Below are 21,617 nucleotides of genomic sequence, written 5' to 3' on the forward strand. Positions count from 1 at the left end.
TTCTTGATCAAATCTCCTCTACAATACGCATTTTGCATCTAAGATCGTGCTGAAGCTTGAGGTCGACTCAAGTACCGACTATATATATACCATGCTGTAATTTTTGTGGTCCATCTGTTGCCTGTTCTTCTTGCCAGGTGTCCTGCCCATTGCCACTTGAGGGATTTGACTATGTGGATGACATCTATAACCTGGGTTTTTTGTCGTATCCACTCTATTCTTTTGCGGTCTCTCTTGGTTGTTCCCAGCATATTTCGTTCCATTGAACGTTGTGCGACATGCAGTTTCCTTAGGATGTCCGTTTAAAGGTTGATTCTCACTATACCTTCTATATCAGCTCCCTTCCGTTTCCCTTCCGTTTACATAAAATATTATATCATGTAAATGGATAGGACATTGCACACTATCCGTTCCGATTTCCTTTCGTTCCATATCTTCTCCTTCCATACATTTTTTTGGCGGACGGACTGAAGCGTATCGGAAACAGCGTTGTCAAATTCTTACATTTGTACCAGCTCTGTTAAAATTTTGCTGATATTTATTTACTCTCTCCTCTCTATTAAGTAGTCTCCCTCTTTGGTTTCGTATGCATATGTCATGACTGGGAGTACACATTGGTCGAATGTTTCCTTCTTTAGATAGAGTGGCATTCTAGATATAATTAATTAATAATTTTTCCTTAAACAAGGGTAATGTTGAGCGAGTCTGGGCTATGTCTGGTATAAAAACAAGACCTAGAAGTGCAAGACTAAAGCTTCATTCGAAACCTTGAAATTAGAGGAATTATTTTAGTGGTTTCAATTGGCGTAGAAGTTTGTTCCCCTAATTTCAATGTAGCAAGACCAAGACCCAGCATGCAAGACCCTTGCGGTCTTGGATTTTTATTTGTTGTTTTTGATTTACATCTCATTTCTCTTAGTAATTAAAAAAAATAACAAATTTTTATTTAGCCCCTCCCCTGTAACTTAATAATATGTATGTGATTGGTGATGGCTATCCACATTCCTACTCGTATGAAGGCTTTTTTGTCGAAACATACAGGGTGCTTCACGGCTATAGCACGTTAGACTTTTATGGAGTATCGGTGATAGGATTTTTTGAAAGTTTGGATTTTTCCATAAAGGCACCTGTTCCATCTGTATAATTTATTTTCAGAATTACAGTGTTGCCGCTTCATACTAAAAGTGGTAGCATATTTGTTATCTTAAATGGAACACCCGGTATATTATTATATTTTTCGAATCTACTTCCAAATCTCAAAATTTTTCTATTTTACTAACCTATACCAATCTCTAATAGTTTTCGAAATAAAAAGTAAAACATGTGTAAAATTGACAAAAACATGATCTTGAATAAGCATTGTAGGCCAGTAAACGTAGCCGAGCATTATATGTAAAGGTGGAAAAAATTAGTAACCAACCGATCTCAACGGGAATGTGTAGATAATTATCTCCTATTTAACCCCTCAAAAGTCCCATTCGGTTCCAGTGGGGGAAGTTTGAAAAAAACCGCCGCCATCTTGGATTTTTTCGTTTTTTTCAAATATCTCCGTTTGCACAACTTTTTTCGAAAAAACTAAAGATATGTTTTTTGTAGAGAATTTAATTTAGAATATTCTACCTTCAACCATTTTTTTTTCTAAAATAAATAGTAATAGAGATAGAGCAATTTTTTACTATATGTTTTATAAATTTTCCAGTTTTTTAAACCAATCAGCTATAATTTTTGCGTTAACAGTATAGTGTTAATATAGATACAAAAGTTTGTGCAACTGATTCCGTTGCACTGATCACACTTTGCAGAACATTTAAGACCCAGTTTTTTTTAAGTATAAATTTAAGCATTAAAACAATTAAAAATAACGTTTAAATATTATTTATTAAATAAAAGTATTGTTAAGAAAATTATTATTAAATTAAAGTTGTTAAATAAAATCTGCTATGACGTCATCCTGAGCGTCATTTTCATCCTCAACTAAAATACAAAAGTTTGTGCAACTGATTCCGTAGCACTGACCACACTTTGAAGAACATTTAAGACCCAGTTTTCTACAAGAGCAATTTTTAGAGCATTGACTCTCTTTGCAATAATTGCAAAAAAAATATTTTAGTAGGTCAGGAGGCGCCACATCTTTTATTTGAATAGGTATTAATTGCCTTTTGATCTTTCTTCTCTCTATATTGTAAAGGATCTTACTTGTTACCAATTCATTCTTGAATCTAAAAAATACAACTTATAACATTTCCTGTAATAGATATATCGTTACATTTACCTGATAGTATGTCCTGAGTAAATGGAGTTTTGCAGAGTTTTCAGTTGGAGGCAAATTAGCTAAATTAAAGGTAGTCGTAAGGGCTTGTCTTGATGTAATACTATTGTATAGAGTGTATCTCAGATGGTTAATATGTTTGATATAGCTTGGGCAGTGATATAGCTTTAAAAAATAATTTAATTCTGACTAGAACAAGTCAAAAATGTGCCTGTCGATACTGAAAATAGATGACTGGTTTCAGTCAGGATTAAATTATCTTTTAAAGCTATATCACTGCCCAAGCTATATTAAACATACTAATTATCTGAGATACACTCTATATAGTAGGGTTACATCAGAACAAGCCCTTCAGACTACCTTTAATTTAGCTAATTTGCCTCCAACTGAGAACTCTGCAAAACTCAATTTACTCAGGGCATGCTATCAGGTAACTGTAAAGATATATCGCTATTATAGGAAATGTTTTAAGTTGCATTTTTTAGATTCAAGAAGAGATTGGTAACAAGTAAGATCTTTTAGAATATGGATGCAAGAAAGATCAAAAGGCAATCTGACACCTATTCAATCAACAGAAGATGTGGCGCCTCTTGACCTACTAAAATATTTTTTTTACAGTTGCAAAGAGGATCAGTGCTCTAAAAATTGCTCTTGTAGAAAACTGGGTCTTAAATGTTCTGCAAAGTGTGGTCAGTGCAACGGAATCAGTTGCACAAACTTTTGTATTTTAGTTGAAGCGGAAAATGACGCTCAGGATGACGCCATAGCAGATTTTATTTAATAACTTTAATTTAATAATAATTGTTTTAACAATAATTTTATTTAATAAATAGTATTTTAACGTTATTTTTAATTGTTTTAATGCTTAAATTTATACTTGTGGTTTATCTTTATTTACACTATACTATTAACGCAAAAATTATAGCTGATTGGTTTAAAAAACTGGAAAATTTATAAAAGATATAAGTAGTAAAAAATTGCTCTATCTCTATTACTATTTATTTTAGAAAAAAAAAAATGATTGAAGGTAGAATATTCTAAATTGATGAATTCTCTACAAAAAACATATCTTTAGTTTTTTCGAAAAAAGTTATGCAAACGGATATATCTGAAAAAAACGAAAAAATCCAAGATGGCGGCGATTTGTTTCAATCTTCCCCCACTGGGACCGAATGGGACTTTTGAAGGGTTAAATAGGAGATCATTATCTACTCATTCCCGTTGAGATCGGTTGGTTACTAATTTATTCCACCTCAGCCTCCAGATTGACTGGCCTATTGGTTAAATCATAAATTCGACATATTTAAAGCTAAAATTTGTTTCATAGGTTAGGGAAAGTCGACATATTCGGTCTGTTTAAATCCACTGATTGGATATCAAACAGGGAGGTGAGAAAAAAGAATTATTTCCGATTGTTAAAAAAATTGTTAAAATTATTGTTATTTTAAATTCAAGCCTATGTATACTATTTAAAAAATTGCAACCCAAATACAATTGTTTTCAAGGATATACCATGTTCCTATACCTAAACCTTCTGGTTTCTTCAGTAAATCCATTTAAAAGATAATAATAATTCTATTATCGTTGTTTCGTTTAAAGAAAATTGTTACTGTATTTTCACAAAAACGTAAATATTTCAAAAAACAGCAAGATTAAAGTGCGGTAAACCTTAATTAAATTTATCTTTATTTTAATCGTAGCAACTAAAAATGTGATAATATACACAGGGTGTTGCATTTAAAAAAAATACAACCTTGAATTTTTTATTTGGGACACTCTGTACCTTTTGAAAATAATTTAAATTGTTGCTTTAGTAATCCTCCAATGGTCCCATTACTCGATGTCAAATGAGGTGAATATCCCTGTATACAGTTTTTTTCTTAATATTTTGAAGTAACCCATATCTCACTAAAATTTTAAATATATACAGTTCACCACATACGACACGGAGTATTGTAGCTAAACGATTAGATTTTTACAAATTGTAAGTTTTGGATTCGTTGAAGGACTATTAGAGCTACAATTTAAATTTTTTTTACAAGATACAGATTGTCCCAAATAAATAAAAAATATCAAAGTTGTATTTTTTTAAATGGAACACCCTGTATATTATTACATTTTTAGTTTCTGCGATTAAAATAAAGGTATATTTGATTAAGGTTTATCACACTTAAACCTTACCGTTTTTGAAATATTTTCAATTTTGTGAAATGGCAGTAAAACTTTTAAGGCTTCATTTCTTCAAGGGTATCAAAGTTTTTAATACTAAATATTTACTGAAGTTTGTATATTGATCAGTTATTGTGTTGTAATAGTAAAAATAATACTACCTCATACAGAGTGTCTAAAAAATTATTTTAAATAATTTCTAGTTTTAAACGGCAATAACTAGTTTAATTTAAATGGAACACCCTGTATATTTCAGGAGAATCAGATGCGCAATTTAATTGTCTATTAAATTGTATTATACCATTTTTTAACCATCTCTTCAACTTTTCGTAGAAAATGAATTTTCTTATAATTTAGACCTCATTTATCAATATGGAAAATTGACGTATTAGTTAGATTGATTTTAACGCAACAAATATACAAATTGTACAAGTGCTAAAAAAGATAATATTACTAGCCCATTTTTATACAAAAAGAAAACTATTTAAATATTTATGAAAGAGTATACCATTAATTAAATATACCACCATTATTTCCGCCCAAATATTTATTAATTACATTGCCTTAGATTACCCCTTATTGTGTTAATAAATTATTCTAAATAAATGTGGATTTGAATCAGAAATCAGTATATAATAAGTTATGAAAATAAACGTCGCTGCTGTTATAAATAAGCATTCGTTAAAAAACGAAATAAAATTTTTAAGGTGTTACTTTTTACCACACTGTCTAATACACATACAAAATTCAGTTTTTTCATATTTGTAGCAATTATTGTTAATCAACGCAAATAGTCAATTAATGTACTTTGAATACTAAAATCTAAAATCATATTAATTGGTCCTCTTTAACAGATATTTAAACAGTTTTTTTTTTATTTTTTAGTGAAATAAACGAACTATATCGACAATATTAGTATCTGTACTCTTTAAAAATTTGTTACATCTTTAAAAATAATCTAAAATGTAAATATTCCATGGGTATAGTGATAAATGAGGTTTAAATTATAAGAAAATGCATTTTTTTACGAAATTTTGAAGAGATGGGTAAAAAATGGTATAATACAATTTAATAGACAATTAAATTGCGCAACTGATTCTCCTAAAATATACAGGGTGTTCCATTTAAATTAAACAAGTTATTGCCGTTTAAAGCTAGAAATTATTTAATATAAATTTTTAGACACTCTGTATGAGGTAGTACTATTTTTATTATTGCAACACAATAACTGATAAAATAAAATATATAATAAATAAACAATAAATAAACTTCAATAAATATTTAGTATTAAAAACTTTGTTACCCTCGGAGAAATAAAGCCTTAAAATTTTTACTGCAATTTCACAAAATTGAAAATATTTCAAAAACGGCAAGGTCTAAGTATAACCCTAATCAAATTTACCTTTATTTTAATCGTAGAAACTAAATATGTAATAATATACAGGGTATTCCATTAAAAAAAATAACACTTTGATATTTTCTACTTATTTGGGACACTCTGTATCTTGTAAAAGTATTTTTAACCCTTAACTGGTCCAGCGTCGTCTGACAGACTACGCCAAATAATTAACTGATTCTCATTAGTTACTGGGACCGCCTACTGGATTGGCATTCCAGCTAATCCTCCCCCCCCTCGGTCAACGACTGATAGCCATATTTATGCCCAAACCGGATTAGTTTTTTAGAAGTTATGGCAGAAGTTACTTAAGCCGTAGTCTCTCAGACGACGCCGGACCGTTTGCGTAAGATTTTGTGTGTAACAAACTTTTGTAAAATATGACTGGGCCTTCGAAAAGAGTGCGTTTAGGAAACTCTAGTTATGAAGAAACTCTATTAAAATAATATGATGAGGACTGTGACAGTGACAATATGACAATCTGCCAGACAAATGCTTTTGACAATGTCAAATATTCCAAGAGAAATATACTTTACAATTGGTAGAATACTTGCAATTCTTGTACAACCAGAACACGCCCACGGATATATTCTTATCCTAGTTAAAGACAATGTTATGTCCTAGTTTCATTATTTTTAATGCCTAGAATGTACGAATCCATTTTGTAAAACATGTTCTGGAAAACAATGAACTTTGCCTCATGCTGTAACTAAAAGCCTTTTCTTTAACTTCAGTTTTATAGCTTAATTTTTTTATATATAATATTAAAAACATATTTCTATATTGTAATGATTATTAGTAATATGGTTTTATTTTTTAGAGCTTAGTAAAAATCTAATTGTTTTTTTTTCAAATTTATATGTATGTTATTTTATTTTGTACTCTATTTTCTTAAAGTTTATATTAATTGAACCCATTTTTGTCTAGATTAGTTCAATAATACATAATATAATATATAATAAAATAAAAATTTGTTATTTTTTAGTTTTTGTGTTTTTTTTTCACTTTTTAGAAGGCGTAGTCCCACAGACTACGCCGGACCGTTTATGATACATATCTATTACCGGACCAGTTAAGGGTTAAATTGTAGCTCTAATAGTCCTTCAACGAACCCAAAACTTATAGTTTGCAAAAATCTAATCATCGTTTAGCTACAATACTCCGTGTCGTATGTGGTGAACAACCCTGTATATGTCCCGTTTTGCAATCCAAGTCTATCAACTTATTTCTTTTAAAATAAAATAAACTACTTAGAAATTAAAATGACAGACATATCTACCCACTTTCATGGATTTTGTCGTTAGACTATATATTTTCATATATTTTATTTTTCTAAATAGACGGAATCAACCATTTCAGAACAAGTAAAAGCTTTTATGAGACAATTATTATTATTTATTAAGACAAACTGTATGTGATGAGGTTATGCAAACGATTTATATTTTTTTGTTTATTAGTAAGTAATAAAAGTTTTACTCACTTGAATAATCAATTTTTCCAACCATCTTTTCGGTTTCAGTCCAACTTTCTTAAACACACTAACTCCACTACAGTTTTCCGAAAAAAAAAATAATCCGATATATTTTTACAATAATTTTTCCTTCATGTTTTTCACCTTTACGTATCAATTGACCAAAACCATTTAGGTGAGTTCTGTTTACACTGAGATAGGATTAGACCTCGGTTAAATCCAGAAGGTTATCTGAAAGCTATTTTTCGTTGTAGCACACGCACCAACACACCAACTCGCGAGTTAAGTAAGATGACTGAACTATCTTCTGCTCATCGGCCCATCCTTCACTAATTGAAAATTAACACTTTCCTACCGAATAAATAAAATAAACATTACAGCTTTACTGATTCACATAGAGTAAACAAACCTTACTTAAATCCAACGCATGTTAAGAGGATATACCACTATACCGGTTGTCTCAGTTCAATATCCATGAGCTATCTTTTCGATCAATAATTATTATGTTACCCTGATTTTTTTTCAGGATAGCATAATATACATAGATACTTACACAGAGTATCCCAATATATCGTGGACATAGAACTACTACGTATTTTTGAAATCAAAATAAGTTGGACACAATTTACCTCTATACAAAAGTGCTTCGTTTGTCTGTTAGAGGGCATCAAAATTTCAAAAAAATAAACAATTTTATTCCAGATATTTAAGAACCGGTATTCCGATTTGAATAGGATTTTAGATTTTAGGTCTCAATGGTATATTAATATAAAATTATAAGAATGCTTTTAATTTGTTTCATTTTATTGCCTCAAAACAGTAAGTAAATAAAACAATAAAAATAGTAAATAAAACAACAAAACCGACAGAAAAAACAGTAAATAAGGCAGTGACATAGGCGTGAGCAGGCTTTTTAATAAGGGGGGCCAAAGTTAAAGGTTACGAACCGGAGAAAAAAATAGCGCCGCAGGCGAAAATTTTTTTTAAACGAGCGTGCGCAAAGTAACATTTTCCGCACGCAGAAAATTGATTTTCCCGAAAAATAATTTCTATTAAAGCATTTCCAATGGTTTTTTTTTGTGGGTTTTTGGTTGAGGTCTTTTTTTATTTATTGGCCATGGCCCCCCGGTCGTTGTTTTTACTTAAATCAAGGAAAACCTTTGATTTTTATCAGTCATAAGTTCTAGGAACTTTTTCGATTGTCTTAGACAGCTGGAAGACACCCATTCCAAGTTACGGATGGAGTCTTCCAGATTCTTCAGTTCCGCTTTCAGTTGGTTCCCGTTTGGAAAACAGAACGGTTCTGGTCCAGTTAGTGGAGTGTTCGTTCCTTTCCTAGCTAGATCATTTGCTTTTACATTGCCTTCTATCCCTTGGTGAGCAGGCACCCAGTAGGAGGACTTTATTTTCTTTGCCTAATTTGTTGAGCTTCTCTAGGCATTCTTTGACCAACTTCGAATTGATGGTTACTGAGTTGATCGCGTTAAACTTCTGCTTGACTATCGGATAGGATGGCAATTTCCTGTTTTCGATAGTTCCTATGTAAGATAAATTGTACGCATCTTTCGATAGCGTAAATTTTTGCCTGAAGGATATTGGGGTAGGTGCCCATTGATTCGGAGTATTTAGTTTTCGACCCTATCCCTGCCCCTGCTTTGGTTTTGGAAGCATCAGTATACCACGTTATGGTATGGTCTTTTATTTGCTGAGTCCTTCCAATCCTTTTTATTACTCAATACTACAGTGAGGTGTTTCTCAAAGTTGTAAATTTTTGGTATGTCATCCACTGGGAGTTGGAAAAGTGGAATTTTCTTTTTGAGGGTGTTCCAAGCCCCTGACCTGAAAATTCTCCCAGTACTGTTTCCGTCAATGACCATTCTTATCATTGTCGTAATCATTGGCATAACTACCGACGACAATGTGCAGTGGTGCTAGGTCTAGAATGACCTCCTTTGCTACTGTTGGACATGTTCTCATGGCACCTGTGAAGAGAAGATGTAAACGAAACGTCGTATCCCACTTTGCAGGGTGTGAACATGTGCACCGTCGGTCAATAGTCTACCCATCAAATTTTGTCGCGACATCAACTTTTGACGTTTCTTACGTCAAAACTGTCACAGTGCTACGTGTCGTACACCGTCAAGTTGGCCTTGGTCTAATCTATCGTCATACCAAATTTCATTTAAATCGGACAATTTTTTCTAAGCCGTAGGCTGTCCTTACCGCTGTTCCTCTCGCGAGTCGTGTTTCATTTCATTGCGAAGTTTCATTTCAAAAACAGTTATAGTAATCTAGTTTTTAAAAATAATATAGCTAGTAAAGGGAAGGAAAGGAAGATGCTACAAATTTTTTGTCATACATTGCCATTTGATGTACAAAAAAATCTCAGATCTATTTAGGTGCTGACTGCTGACGCTCTAGAAACTTAGAAACCATTAATGGATACATGAAAGCTTATACAGAAGTATTCCGTTTAAATATAAATAATAGCATACAGATAATTAACCAGGTATAGCCTCTTAATTATTCATAGAACAACTTTTTTTCCTCTTTCCTTTTCTAGCAACCAACTACCGGTCTAGAGTCTAGAGACATCGAAAGTTCAAGATTCTTTCGACAGATAAGTGAAGCTGTATTATTTTTTGCATAACTTATTCTTGAATCACTTAAACAATATGTGCTCTTCATTTAGAACAATACCTTGTTAAACAAATATTTAAAAATATATTTGACATGTTTTTGATTGTTTGTTTCACTTGTTTTAGGAGATTAATTAGCTTTTAGTTATTTCTGTACATACCTATTTGTTTTTTTCTTAGATACGGTAACTTTTATGACAACTGTCAAATTTCATTTTAAGATAATTAATTAAAAACTTCAGTATTTATTGAAAAATAAATTATCTATCTGCTGGATCTCTATTGTCTATGAAGTATATTATAGTCAGTGTAATAATACACCATACGAACGAAAAAAAAACAGAGTCAAAGACGGCTGAGAAATGACAATCGATGATAGTTTTGGCGAGGTCACTACTTGGCCTGTATTTTTCTTTTTTAATGGCCCTTACTGCCTTTACTACCTTAGTTGGCTTTTTGTTATTTATTTTTATATTGACTAATAATTATTTTTAAGTGGTGTAGAGCTTAAAATACGAGAAAAAATATTTTTTTGAAATAGATGTGTGTCTGAAAACGGTCTATCCTTTTTAATCTATCTATCATTATAATCATCATCATCATTTTCAGGTTACTCAACAATTTCCAATTATGGTGCAGCCTCCATCACATACTGTCTTTGTAGTTGGGCCCATTGTTGTCTATTGATGTCTACGCGGGGGCCCAAGTTATCCCTGCTAATTTCCTAATATCGGGGTCGCATCTCAGGGGGTGTCTTCTTCTAGGTCTCTTAATTCCTCGTGGGTACCATTTCGGTTGTAATTTTGCGGTCCATCTGTTGGCTGTCCTTTCCATTTTTTGACTCTATGGATGACATCTATTACCTGGGCCTTTTGTCGTGTCCACTCTATTCTTTTACGGGCTCTCTAGGTTATTCCCAGCATATTTAGTTCCATTGAGCGTTGTGAGACCTGCAGTTTGCTTATAGTGGTCGTTTTATGTGTCCAGGTTTCGCATTCATAGGTCATCGCTGGTAGTACACATTGGTCGAACGTTATCTTCTTTAGATAAATTTAAACATCTATCTATAATTAGTGTTAAGTTTCATGTCAATTTTTAGTAAATGATGTCTAGAGATTGACCTCGCCAAAATGATCACCGATCATCATTCCCCAGCCGTCTTTGACGCCTTTTTTCGATCATACGGTATTTGTATCAGGAAAATCTTATAAAAATGAGTGAAGTATATAAGTAAAAGGTGACGAAATATTGACAAATATAATAATAATAAATGCTTATAAAAATGAGTGATGTAAATAAGTAAAATCTGATGAAATATCGGTAAATATGGATTACAAACAATATTAATTAATGCTTATAAAAATGAGTGATGTAAATAAGTAAACAGTGTGCCCTACTCATCAATTAAGAAATGATATGCTACACAGTATGTGCAGGAAATTTGAACATACCGGGTGCGTTTGAAAAGTGGCTCACCCCTATAACTTTTTTATTTTTTTCAGACAAAAAAACGAGATTTGGTATTTTAGTATATTACATAAATTAGGATTGATTGACGTATTCAATTGTTTTCTGTCACTTTCTGTTTCACCGGAAATGACTACAACTTTTGATTTTTAAATGGCACCCTCGGCGTTTTGTTGCTTTGTTCGATAGGAAATGACACTCTGAATAGAATGACATGTCAACTTTTGACATTTTCGAATATGGTTTATTTGATATTGCAACAGGCGATTCATTACGACTTTGAACGAAACTTACGAATTTGACTCGAAATACCAAGTGTGTGGTATCAAATTATTCGTAAAAAAATGCTTTTTCGAAATATGCTAATGAGCCACACTCGTTCCATTTTATAAAAATGAGATATGATTAATAATACGTTTTGGGCATCTTTTAACCGGCCAGGACAAAATACGAAAAACATTAGACGATCAAATCTATTTTTCGAAGGCTCCTTGATTAAAAAATAGTGTTATTAACACAGCCATGGCACTCTAGATTGAAAATTAAAATTCAATTTTGTTTTAAGCAAAAACGTCAAAAATTCACATGAATATGATATATCATTCGATTCAAAATGTCATTTTCTATCGAATAAAGTAAAAAAATATCGAGGATGCCATTTAAAAATCAAAAGTTGTAGTCATTTCCGGTGAAACAGGAAGTAACAGAAAACAATTGAATACGTTAATCAATCCTAATTTATGTCATATACTAACATACCAAATCTCGTTTTTTTATCTGATAACATAAAAAAGTTATAGGGGTGAGCCACTTTTGAGACGCATCCGGTATCGTTTAAAGTTTTTCAGAATATTGTATACTCGAATAAATCTTTCTGTGCACCAGCAAAATGCTAATAAACTACTTAAAATCAGTGACGGCTCGTGGTTTATTACTTCTGGGGTGCACAATCTTGGAAAAACAAAATTTTACGCGACCACGCCCAAAATTTAAATCTTTTTGGGCTATAAAATCGTCTGTCTAAGGTTGCAAATAATTATAAGATCATTAAAAATTAAAATCTATAAACCACGTCCACTGAAATTTATTGTCTTGCACATCCATGTTATTTTTGTAGTTCCTGAAATGAGAAGATTCAATATGACACTAATTTTGCAGTCGCAAGCAAGTACAAGTGCAAAGTGCACTGATTATTATTTTATATTAATTTGTACACTGGGTATTTTAAATTCGCATTTAAATCCCGTATAAAATTCTGTAAGTAAAAGGTTATACCAGTTTTATTAGCCCACGCCATGTTCGCTGAAAATGTAGAGTGGGCAGGTTGACTAATAAAAATTTGTGAATTGTAGGTATTTTCTTACGTAAGGCCAATTAACAGCAAATATATGTATTATCTCAAAAACATTAATTAAATTATTTTCAAAATTCAGTAGGTATCCCAACATAACAGTATTTTCTACTATAAAATTAATCATGCCCGAGTATTTTGATTATAGATTCTCATTTGAACAAAAATCTGATTTTACAATATACATGTCTTCAAAAAATCTAGAAAGCTACAATAATATTTGTATACAGTATATTCCGGATTGTCTTTGCAAGAGGAAAAACTTTTTTATTATTGACATTTTGAAGAAAATGCGTTCTTTATAAACATTTTTGCTTGTTCTAAAATGGTTAATCCCGTTTATACTTTTCCAAATTTCCATACCGTTTTAAAGAAAATTAAGAAAAACATGAAAATATAGTTGATTTTTTTCGAAAGTCCTAAAAATCAAAACGCGTTTCTATGGCAGTACAACTTCGTTATCATTCCTTCATAGATTGTTATTTATAGAATTTTAATTATAGTAATGTTTTTGTTGTTTTAAAATGTAAATAAAGCACAAAATTTATTTAGTTCAATGCTACGGAAAGGGTGATGATAGTTATCGGAAAATATGATACTTTAACAACAGCAAAGAATATGACATTAATCAAAATTAATAATAACTATCTATCAAAAAATGAAATCGAATTGATATTACATGGATACTACCATAGACGCGTTTCTATGGTAATGTTACGTTTTTCGTCGGTTCCGTATGGATAGAAAGTCACAATTTATTTAAACACTATTTATTTAACACTAATTAACAAAAACAATAACGATAAAAGACTTAAAGAACTATTTACAAACGATTTATAACTATTTATCTAGAAAGAATTTATTTTGAATTTTAGCGCGTCAACTGTACTCGTCTATTTATGTCTGCCCTCTTTAGGCCCCAGCCGCCGGTTTTTATACCCACAGCTAAAGATTTCTCGAATAGTCCATAGATCGTTAGGTGCATAGAGAAGGTTTCGATTGTTCTCGTATATACTACTCCATTTCAGTGGAACTCGATTCTTCTCGAAACTTCGAATGAATTATTACGGTGTCTACTCTTTAATGCGATGTTAAGGTCATCTGAGGGCGGGACAAATAGTTAGGTTAGGTCGAGTCCACACGGGTCCGCAACAGTGATTTAGAATTTTTTTTTAAATTTAATTTTTAGTACAAATTCAACCATATTTTCATGTTTTTCTTAATTTTCTCTAAAACGGTAAGGAAATTTGAAAAAGTATAAACGGGATTAACCATTTTAGAACAAGCAAAATTTTATGAAGAACGCATTTTTCTCAAAATGTCAATAATAAAAAAGGTTTTCCTCTTGTTAAGACAATCCAGGGTCATACTGTAGATTGCAGACTTTTTCGAAGTCAGTGTCACACAAGGACACATCTAACAATTGTTTTAATATGATGACACCAGCAGAAATACCGTTGTTTTTCAAAATTGAAATTTACACCTTCAAAAAATTTTCAAAATCTTTTTGGATGATTCGAGAGGAAAACAATGATGAGCTAGGTCAAAATTTTTCTTTTATATATCCAGTGGCAACTAGTTTTGTTAGGTAGCTTGAAAATTGGGAGAGTGAAGGAAAAGTACTGTATTAAGAATTACTCACTGCATTTACTTAATTTATGTAACTAATTCTTTTTATAAAAAAAAATCAAAAAGTAATCACTAATATTGATATTTTTAGAGCAGTTTTATTCTCGTAACTTGTATATAGGAAAACTGGCAGATATACTTAGAGAAAGTTTAGATATACTCGTAGAACCAAATTCTAAATAGCTTTTTTATTTGGCAGTTTTTATTATTTTGTCGTCATTTATACTTGTTTACACGGTATTTTAAAAACAATAAAAGTGTTAATCTGTGTTTCAAAAATGCAAAGTTTCTGAGATGTTTAATTTGAAGATTGCCTATTTTCTGGATATACCCCTCGATTTTGACCGGGAATATTTTTGGAAATTTTCGAAACACGGTTTAAATAGGGCGAATATAGAGCTCCACTAGCTCTATCCGTAGAGGACACACTGGTCGTTTAGCTACTTACTGTTACACGCATGTTACACGAGTAAGATTCGAAACTTTTTGACGTATACTGTAATAAATTTAGAAATTTTGAATTACTAAAACTCAAATCAAGAGTATTTTTACTATTTATAAATAACATTAACATGTAAACTTGTTTTTTCTACATAGTATTATTCTATTAATATTATTTATTGTTAACTATGTTATAAAATTAAATAACTAATACCGGGTGCGCCTCAAAAGTGGCTCACCCCTATAACTTTTTTATTTTTTCAGATAAAAAAACGAGATTTGGTATGTTAGTATATGACATAAATTAGGATTGATTGACGCCTTCAATTGTTTTTGGTCACTTCCCGTTTCACCGGAAATGACTACAACTTTTGATTTTTAAATGGTACCCACGGTATATTTTTACTTTATTCGATAGAAAACTATGTTCTGAATAGAATGACGTATCATATGTCAACTTTTGACATTCTCGCTTAATAACAAATTGTATTTTAAATTTCAATCTAGAGTGCCATGGCTATGTTAAAAACAGTAATTCTTAATCAAGGAGCTTTGGAAAAATAGATTTGATCGTCTAATGTTTTTAGTGGCTTGTCCTTGCCGGTTAAAAAATGCCCAAATCATATTTTTAATCATGTCTCAATTTTTTCAAATGGAACGATGGTGGCTCATTAACGTATTTGGAAAAAGCATTTTTTTACGAATAATTTGATACCACACACTTGGTATTTCCAGTCAAAAATTTTCGTTACGAACCGCAAATTATAATTTCAAATAAACCATATGCGAAAATGTCAAAAGTTGACATATGACATGTCATTCTATTCAGGGTGTTATTTTCTATCGAATAAAGTAAAAAAATAAAGATGGTGCCATTTAAAAATCAAAAGTTGTAGTCATTTCCGGTGAAACAGGAAGTGACCGAAAACAATTGAATACGTCAATCAATCCTAGTTTATGTCATATAGTAACACACCAAATCTCGCTTTTTTAACTGAAAAAATAAAAAGTTATATGGGTGAGGTGCTTTTGAGATGCACTCGGTATAGAGATAGAGTGAAAAAGGATGGACTCTAGGAAAAAGGGGTCTTCATTATCTCAAATAAGAATAGGGAAAACATTTCCATTAAGGAAATAAAAAATGTACGTTTGATTATGAACGAATGTTTGATTACTTTTTGACAGCTACATGTATTAATACCATAGCCATTTTAAAGTCCCAAGTTCTGAGAATTAAATACCTAGATCTTTACTTACATTATATAAATAATGCTATTCTATTATCATCTTATATATCTTGATGTATCAACTTTCCGTTTACTTTTTCGCAGACCATACGGAATCTTAATTCTTTGAACGTATATTTCATAAAATTGAATGTAATAATATTTAAACTGAATATTTACATTAACATTAAGGTTTTAATATTAACGGCATCAAGAATAAAACTTGATACCACTATTATTCAAATTAATATTCTTTATTTAATTATTTTATATATAAATTCTAAATTGTATTTTAAATATCTATCTATTAAATTTAAATATTTTTGAAAAAATCTGTGGAATAAAAATGGAATCAAAATATACTTAGTTTTAGAATTCTGGTTAGATTACAGCATAACAAATATATATTCGATACCATTTAAACTTTTAGTTACGTAATCGAGGGCGCGATTTTTAAATTCATTGTTGCCAACCATGAACATATTCGGCGCCGCGTCGCACAGTGATGCCAAAAACGCGAAAAGTGGCAAAAAATAATTTCTCAACTTACTACTACATTTTTTTAAATTATTTTTGTTAAATGTGGTTTCCTAAGTATATAAGTGATGTTTTGAATTCAGAAAATTGAATTATGTATACAGAGTGTAAGTACTCAACGTAAGAAGCTCAATTTTGGCATACAGGTTGATTCTAGGGTGTAGAGGTTCGATAAGAAGGGATTTTTCGAAATTCGAGTTCCGTGGGGGTGAAACCACCCCTCAAACATTACAATATTTGTTATTTAAAAAACGGTCAAGTTTCCGTAAAAACGCTTAAACACGTATATTTTATTTTGTGTTTTTACATATTTTAAGATTTTTCAAAAACGTATACAGGGTGTTTCGAAAAATCTGGTCATTGATTAATCACGATCCTGCTTAAAGCGCTTGACGTAAAATGCTGATTTTTGGAAAACGGATTGACTTTAGGGTGTAGAGGTTCGATAAGAACGGATTTTTTGAAACTCGAATTCTAAAGGGGTGAAACCACCCCTCAAATATTAGAATATTTTTTTTCGGAAAAACTCTTAAACACGTATATTTTATTTTGTTGTCTTACATAATTATGTTAAGATTTTTTTAAAAATTTATACAGGGTGTTTCATAAAATATGACCATTGAGTAATCATGATTCTGCTTAAACTGCTTGACGTTTACAGCTAATTTTTGGCAAACGGATTGACCGTGAGGTGTAGAGGTTCGATAAGGAGGGGTTTCTCAAATCTCAAATTCCAAGAGGGTGAAAACGCCCCTCAAATATTACAATATTTGTTATTTAAAAAACGGTTAGGTAGTCTTTCGGGAAAACGCTTGGATACGCATAATTTATGTTGTTTTTTTACATATTTTGAAATTTTTAAAAAAATCATACAGGGTTTTCCAAAAAGTTGGGTATTTGATTAACCACGATTCTGCTTAAACTGCTTGACGTAAAAAGCTTATTTTTGGCAAACGGATTTTTCGAAAGTTAAATTCCAACGAGATGAAACTACCAAATATTACCAAGTTATATAATAATATCGCCATATTGTTTTTCTCATGCTGACATAAATGTGAGAAAATTTTATCCAGTTTGTATGTCAATGGCAATTTTTGGTGTGCTTTATCATCACCATTACAAATAATTCGACGGGGTACACGCTAGTTTCATATGAATTTGTTAAATATTTATGGTTTAATAATTGGAAATTGAAAAGATATATGGAAAGTATATCTTTTTTAGGTATGTTAAAAAAATATTAAAAATTTCCTATCTATCAATTTTTTTAATATCCGTATTAATTATTTATTCTTTATAATAAGTAATCAAGGTTCTCATGTGTCAATAGAACATTATAATGACTCATGTAGATGCCTTAGATGAATTTTAAGAGTATACTCAAAATGTATTATTGAAAAGCTCACATTAACAATATGTGTACTTTGGTAATATTTACTAAACTGAATACTTCCTGTTTGTTTTTTGTTGTTTTATTTTCCAGATAGTTGGATATAATCTTATTATACAAATAAATTACTTTAAATTAGTGTAGAAATCTTAAATATTTTTGTCAAAATTTTTCGAATCATTTGACATTGTTGGAATCAAATAAATTGAATAAAATCGTGGATCAAAGTAATTTGTCAAATAAATTTGGTGCAAAACTGCTATAAAACAGATATTTTGATTTTTAAATGTTTTAGTTCTAGTGGCAACGTTCCAAGAATATTGCATCAAAGAATACTATACGACATATAAAGCTACGAACGACATATAAAACATGGTACCTTTAATACATTATTTTAAACCGATATTTTAAAATAGTTCTAGGAAAAACCTTATATAACTCTTATAAAACTTCAATAAACAATTAAAAATTCAAATCAAAAATAAATCTTCTTATTTGCCTGGATTTTAAGATAATTTTTGTTACCTATGTCGTAAAATTATTTTAAAAAATGTTCGCAAGCTTATTAATATCACTGATTAAAACATCACTTTAATAATCAATTAAAAATACCAGTAATAAATAAATCCTCTTATTTGCCTTGATTTTAAGTAGATAATTTTTGTTACCTATGTGATTATTTAAAAAAAAACCTACGCGTAAACTTATTAATATCACTGATTAAAACGTCACTTCAATAAACATTCAATAATAATAAAAAACGCGCATATAATACCCTTTGGCGCCGGTTCCTTCGTATTCAAAAAGCGCGAAAAAACTAAACAAGTTATTTTGTTTAAATTTCCAGATCGCACGCGTATCTTAATTAGTCGTTCCGATCACAAATGGTCAAGTGTTACTTCTTTCACCGTCCGTCTTTCTCCTTATTACTGTACAAAACAAGGACGGAGTTATGATCGACCTGAAAGTGAATATAGTAAATATATCGGTAAGTAAGTCTCCCCCATAGATTTATGGTCTCCCCTCTTTTACTGAGGCACATATGTTCGGTTTCAGTAAAGGCACTGGGTATATAAATGCGCTAGGTTGTAAATTAATTGTTATGTGAAAGATAAGGACGGCAATTTCGTCAGATACACCGTGTGCCGAATATTTTTCGTGAGAATTTTTATTCAACGATACACAGTCAAATATACCAAATCATGATACAAGAACGGACCAAATAAACTTTTAGTCACGAGATTGAGCTTTACCGGAACAGCGTTGCCCACTTTTATATATTTTCTTTTAATGAAAATATTTTAGGAAACAAAAATAAATTAATTATAAATATATAAACAGTTATTATTTAGGGTAGAAGCACCGGTTGTGGCCAGGTTAAGGGATTTTTAGAGTTTGACTTATCAGAAAAAATATTTGTAGTTAATTTTGGAGATAAAGCAAAATTTTTGGTGCTTCTCCAAACATTTTTCTCTCAAAATCTGCTTTTATTGTAAAGATTTGTATTTTTCCCATTTGTGGCCACCTTGTGCCAAATGTGGCCACATTTACTACCATTTGTGCAAAAATATTCTTGCAAAAATATTCTCTAGGTAGTGTTAAGGGAGGACCAAATTGACCACTTGCGCTGGCAACCATCAGGGTTGTTACATTATCTTTCTCAGAGGTAGTAGTAACGTCATAGACACCTTTCCCTCTTGTCCCTAGGACTAAATTGCCTTTAGGTGATAAAATCGCTGTTTTGTCCAGGTTAAAAATTCTATTTGGCTGGTTCAGAATTTCGATGTCATGACCTAATTGCTGCCGCACTTCTTCAAACCATTGCCTGATTTTTGTCTCCGTAACAGCCGCTCTTGCTTGGTTTATGTATTCCGAAAGTTTCCTAGATACTTCCGGGTTTCTAACTAGGAAAGACTTAAAACACTTGTCTCCAGGAACATTATTCTTGAAGGGAGTCGGTATTTTAAATTCTTCTATTAGCTTTTGTACCGAATATAGAAGACCTTCTCGATTACTCGGAAACCCTTTTGCCGCCTAATGAAGAATCAACTTCATCATTTTTTTTCAACTTCTAACCCATGTACTGCAGTTGGGCCAACTCTTCTACAGCTATCTGAAGTTTTACCTGACAATCTATTTCGCACCGAAGTCCGGGGCACTTTAAACTGTTTGCACGCCGTTGACACAGCTATATTTTGTTCACGGATGCCATATCTTCTTGGGAGTAGTTGAAAAGAACCTTTTTTTGCCATTGAAAATGTTTAAATTACCACAGGATAATTCCGGGGGAGATGGCTATACGGGAGAGATGGTTAGTCAAATTCTCATATTTCAAATAAATCTTATTTTTAAAACTACAAATACGTTGTTTATTTAAACAAAAATCGACAGGCCTTCTCTCCCGAAATTATCCTAACTAAAAAAGGCAACATCGAAAAGGTGCGGTTTTTACACGGTTTTTAGTATGTGGCCACAAATATATTTTAACTTTGCCGGTTCTGGCAATAACTAGCAAATTGACAAAAAATCCTATTCCAGTTGTGGCCATTTTTTTTTTAAATTATAAGAAGAAGAAACCTAACCTAATACAGAATTTAAAAGGTTTAAACACCTTCATTTAACCTATTCAAAAGTTGAAGCAATAAAGTTTAAAAAATGCAAAATATAGCCTGTTTACTTACACTGTGATCCTTAACAAATTCGCTTAGAATTGAGCAATTTTCAGACACTGCACTTTGAAAGCCGTTAGACACAGACACATGATGCATCTATAGTTCCATTGTTCAACCTTCAACCTAGAGGTTGCTAATAATTGTATGTTATGATCTACGTGATTGCACATTTGCAAAATTGACCAAAAAAACCTAATATTTGGTATTTTATGCAGAAGTGGCTATAACCATCTAAGTGGCCACAGCCGGGTGTTCTAACCTACATCAACAAAACTCACCTTCTTAACAGCACTTAAGAAACATAAAGGGTCATTACTACCGCTTTCCCGTTCAAAATATTCTAATAAAGTTGCGATGATTTTTTTACGGCTATTAAGATATTTTTTACACTTTGCACTAAAAGAGGTTCCAAAAAGAACAATGTTCGACTGCAAGGTGTGCTAGTAAACATTTTCAAGCTTAAAGCATCACAACATTCAACCAAAAACTCGTAATATAAAACTAAAATGTCAAAACGAATGACAATGTCAGGAAATAAATAAATAAATGCGGCAACTTGACATTTTTTATTAGGAGCTACCGTATGATCGAATAAAAACGGCGTCAGCGATGGCTATGAAATGAAGATCGCTGTCATTTTATATGGGAAATGTCATCGATCGTCATTTCCCAGCCAACTGGACGCCATTTTTTTTCGATCATACGGTACCACCTGAATCGCCAGCACGAAATTTTAATTCCAGTTAGTCAGCACGGCGCCGAATATGTCCATGGTTGACATGTTGGCAACAATGAATTTAAAAATCGCGCCCTCGATTACGTAACTAAAAGTTTCATTGATATGAAATATACTTATTATATATACAGGGTTGGGCAATAGTGTGTCGGGCTCGGGGTCGGGCATCTGTACATTCCTCATATCCTTATATGACTTTACTTATTAAATGACAGGAATCTTCA

At 31.5% G+C, this 21,617-nt stretch overlaps 1 protein-coding gene across 4 annotated transcripts in view; it reads right to left on the bottom strand.

Annotated features, from left to right (window-relative positions):
• The window catches only part of LOC115884542 (aminopeptidase N-like), a 105,610-nt gene extending 86,803 nt beyond the window's left edge, over positions 1-18,807 (bottom strand). For 2 of the 4 annotated variants that reach the window (XM_030903155.1, XM_030903150.1), the window contains exons 1-2: positions 18,654-18,801; positions 7,315-7,656 (exon numbers count right to left, since the gene is read on the bottom strand). In XM_030903155.1, coding sequence (XP_030759015.1) covers positions 7,315-7,339 — 25 coding nt within the window. In that variant the 5' untranslated portion in view covers positions 7,340-7,656; positions 18,654-18,801. Of the gene's footprint in view, positions 1-7,314; positions 7,657-18,653 lie in introns of all 4 variants that reach the window. The other 2 variants (XM_030903154.1, XM_030903151.1) reach the window with 2 other exon arrangements.
• Positions 18,808-21,617: the final 2,810 nt, after the last annotated feature.

Source organism: Sitophilus oryzae, unplaced genomic scaffold, assembly GCF_002938485.1.
Source record: "Sitophilus oryzae breed Bouriz unplaced genomic scaffold, Soryzae_2.0 scaffold_302_pilon_pilon, whole genome shotgun sequence".
Classification (NCBI taxonomy): domain Eukaryota; kingdom Metazoa; phylum Arthropoda; class Insecta; order Coleoptera; family Curculionidae; genus Sitophilus; species Sitophilus oryzae.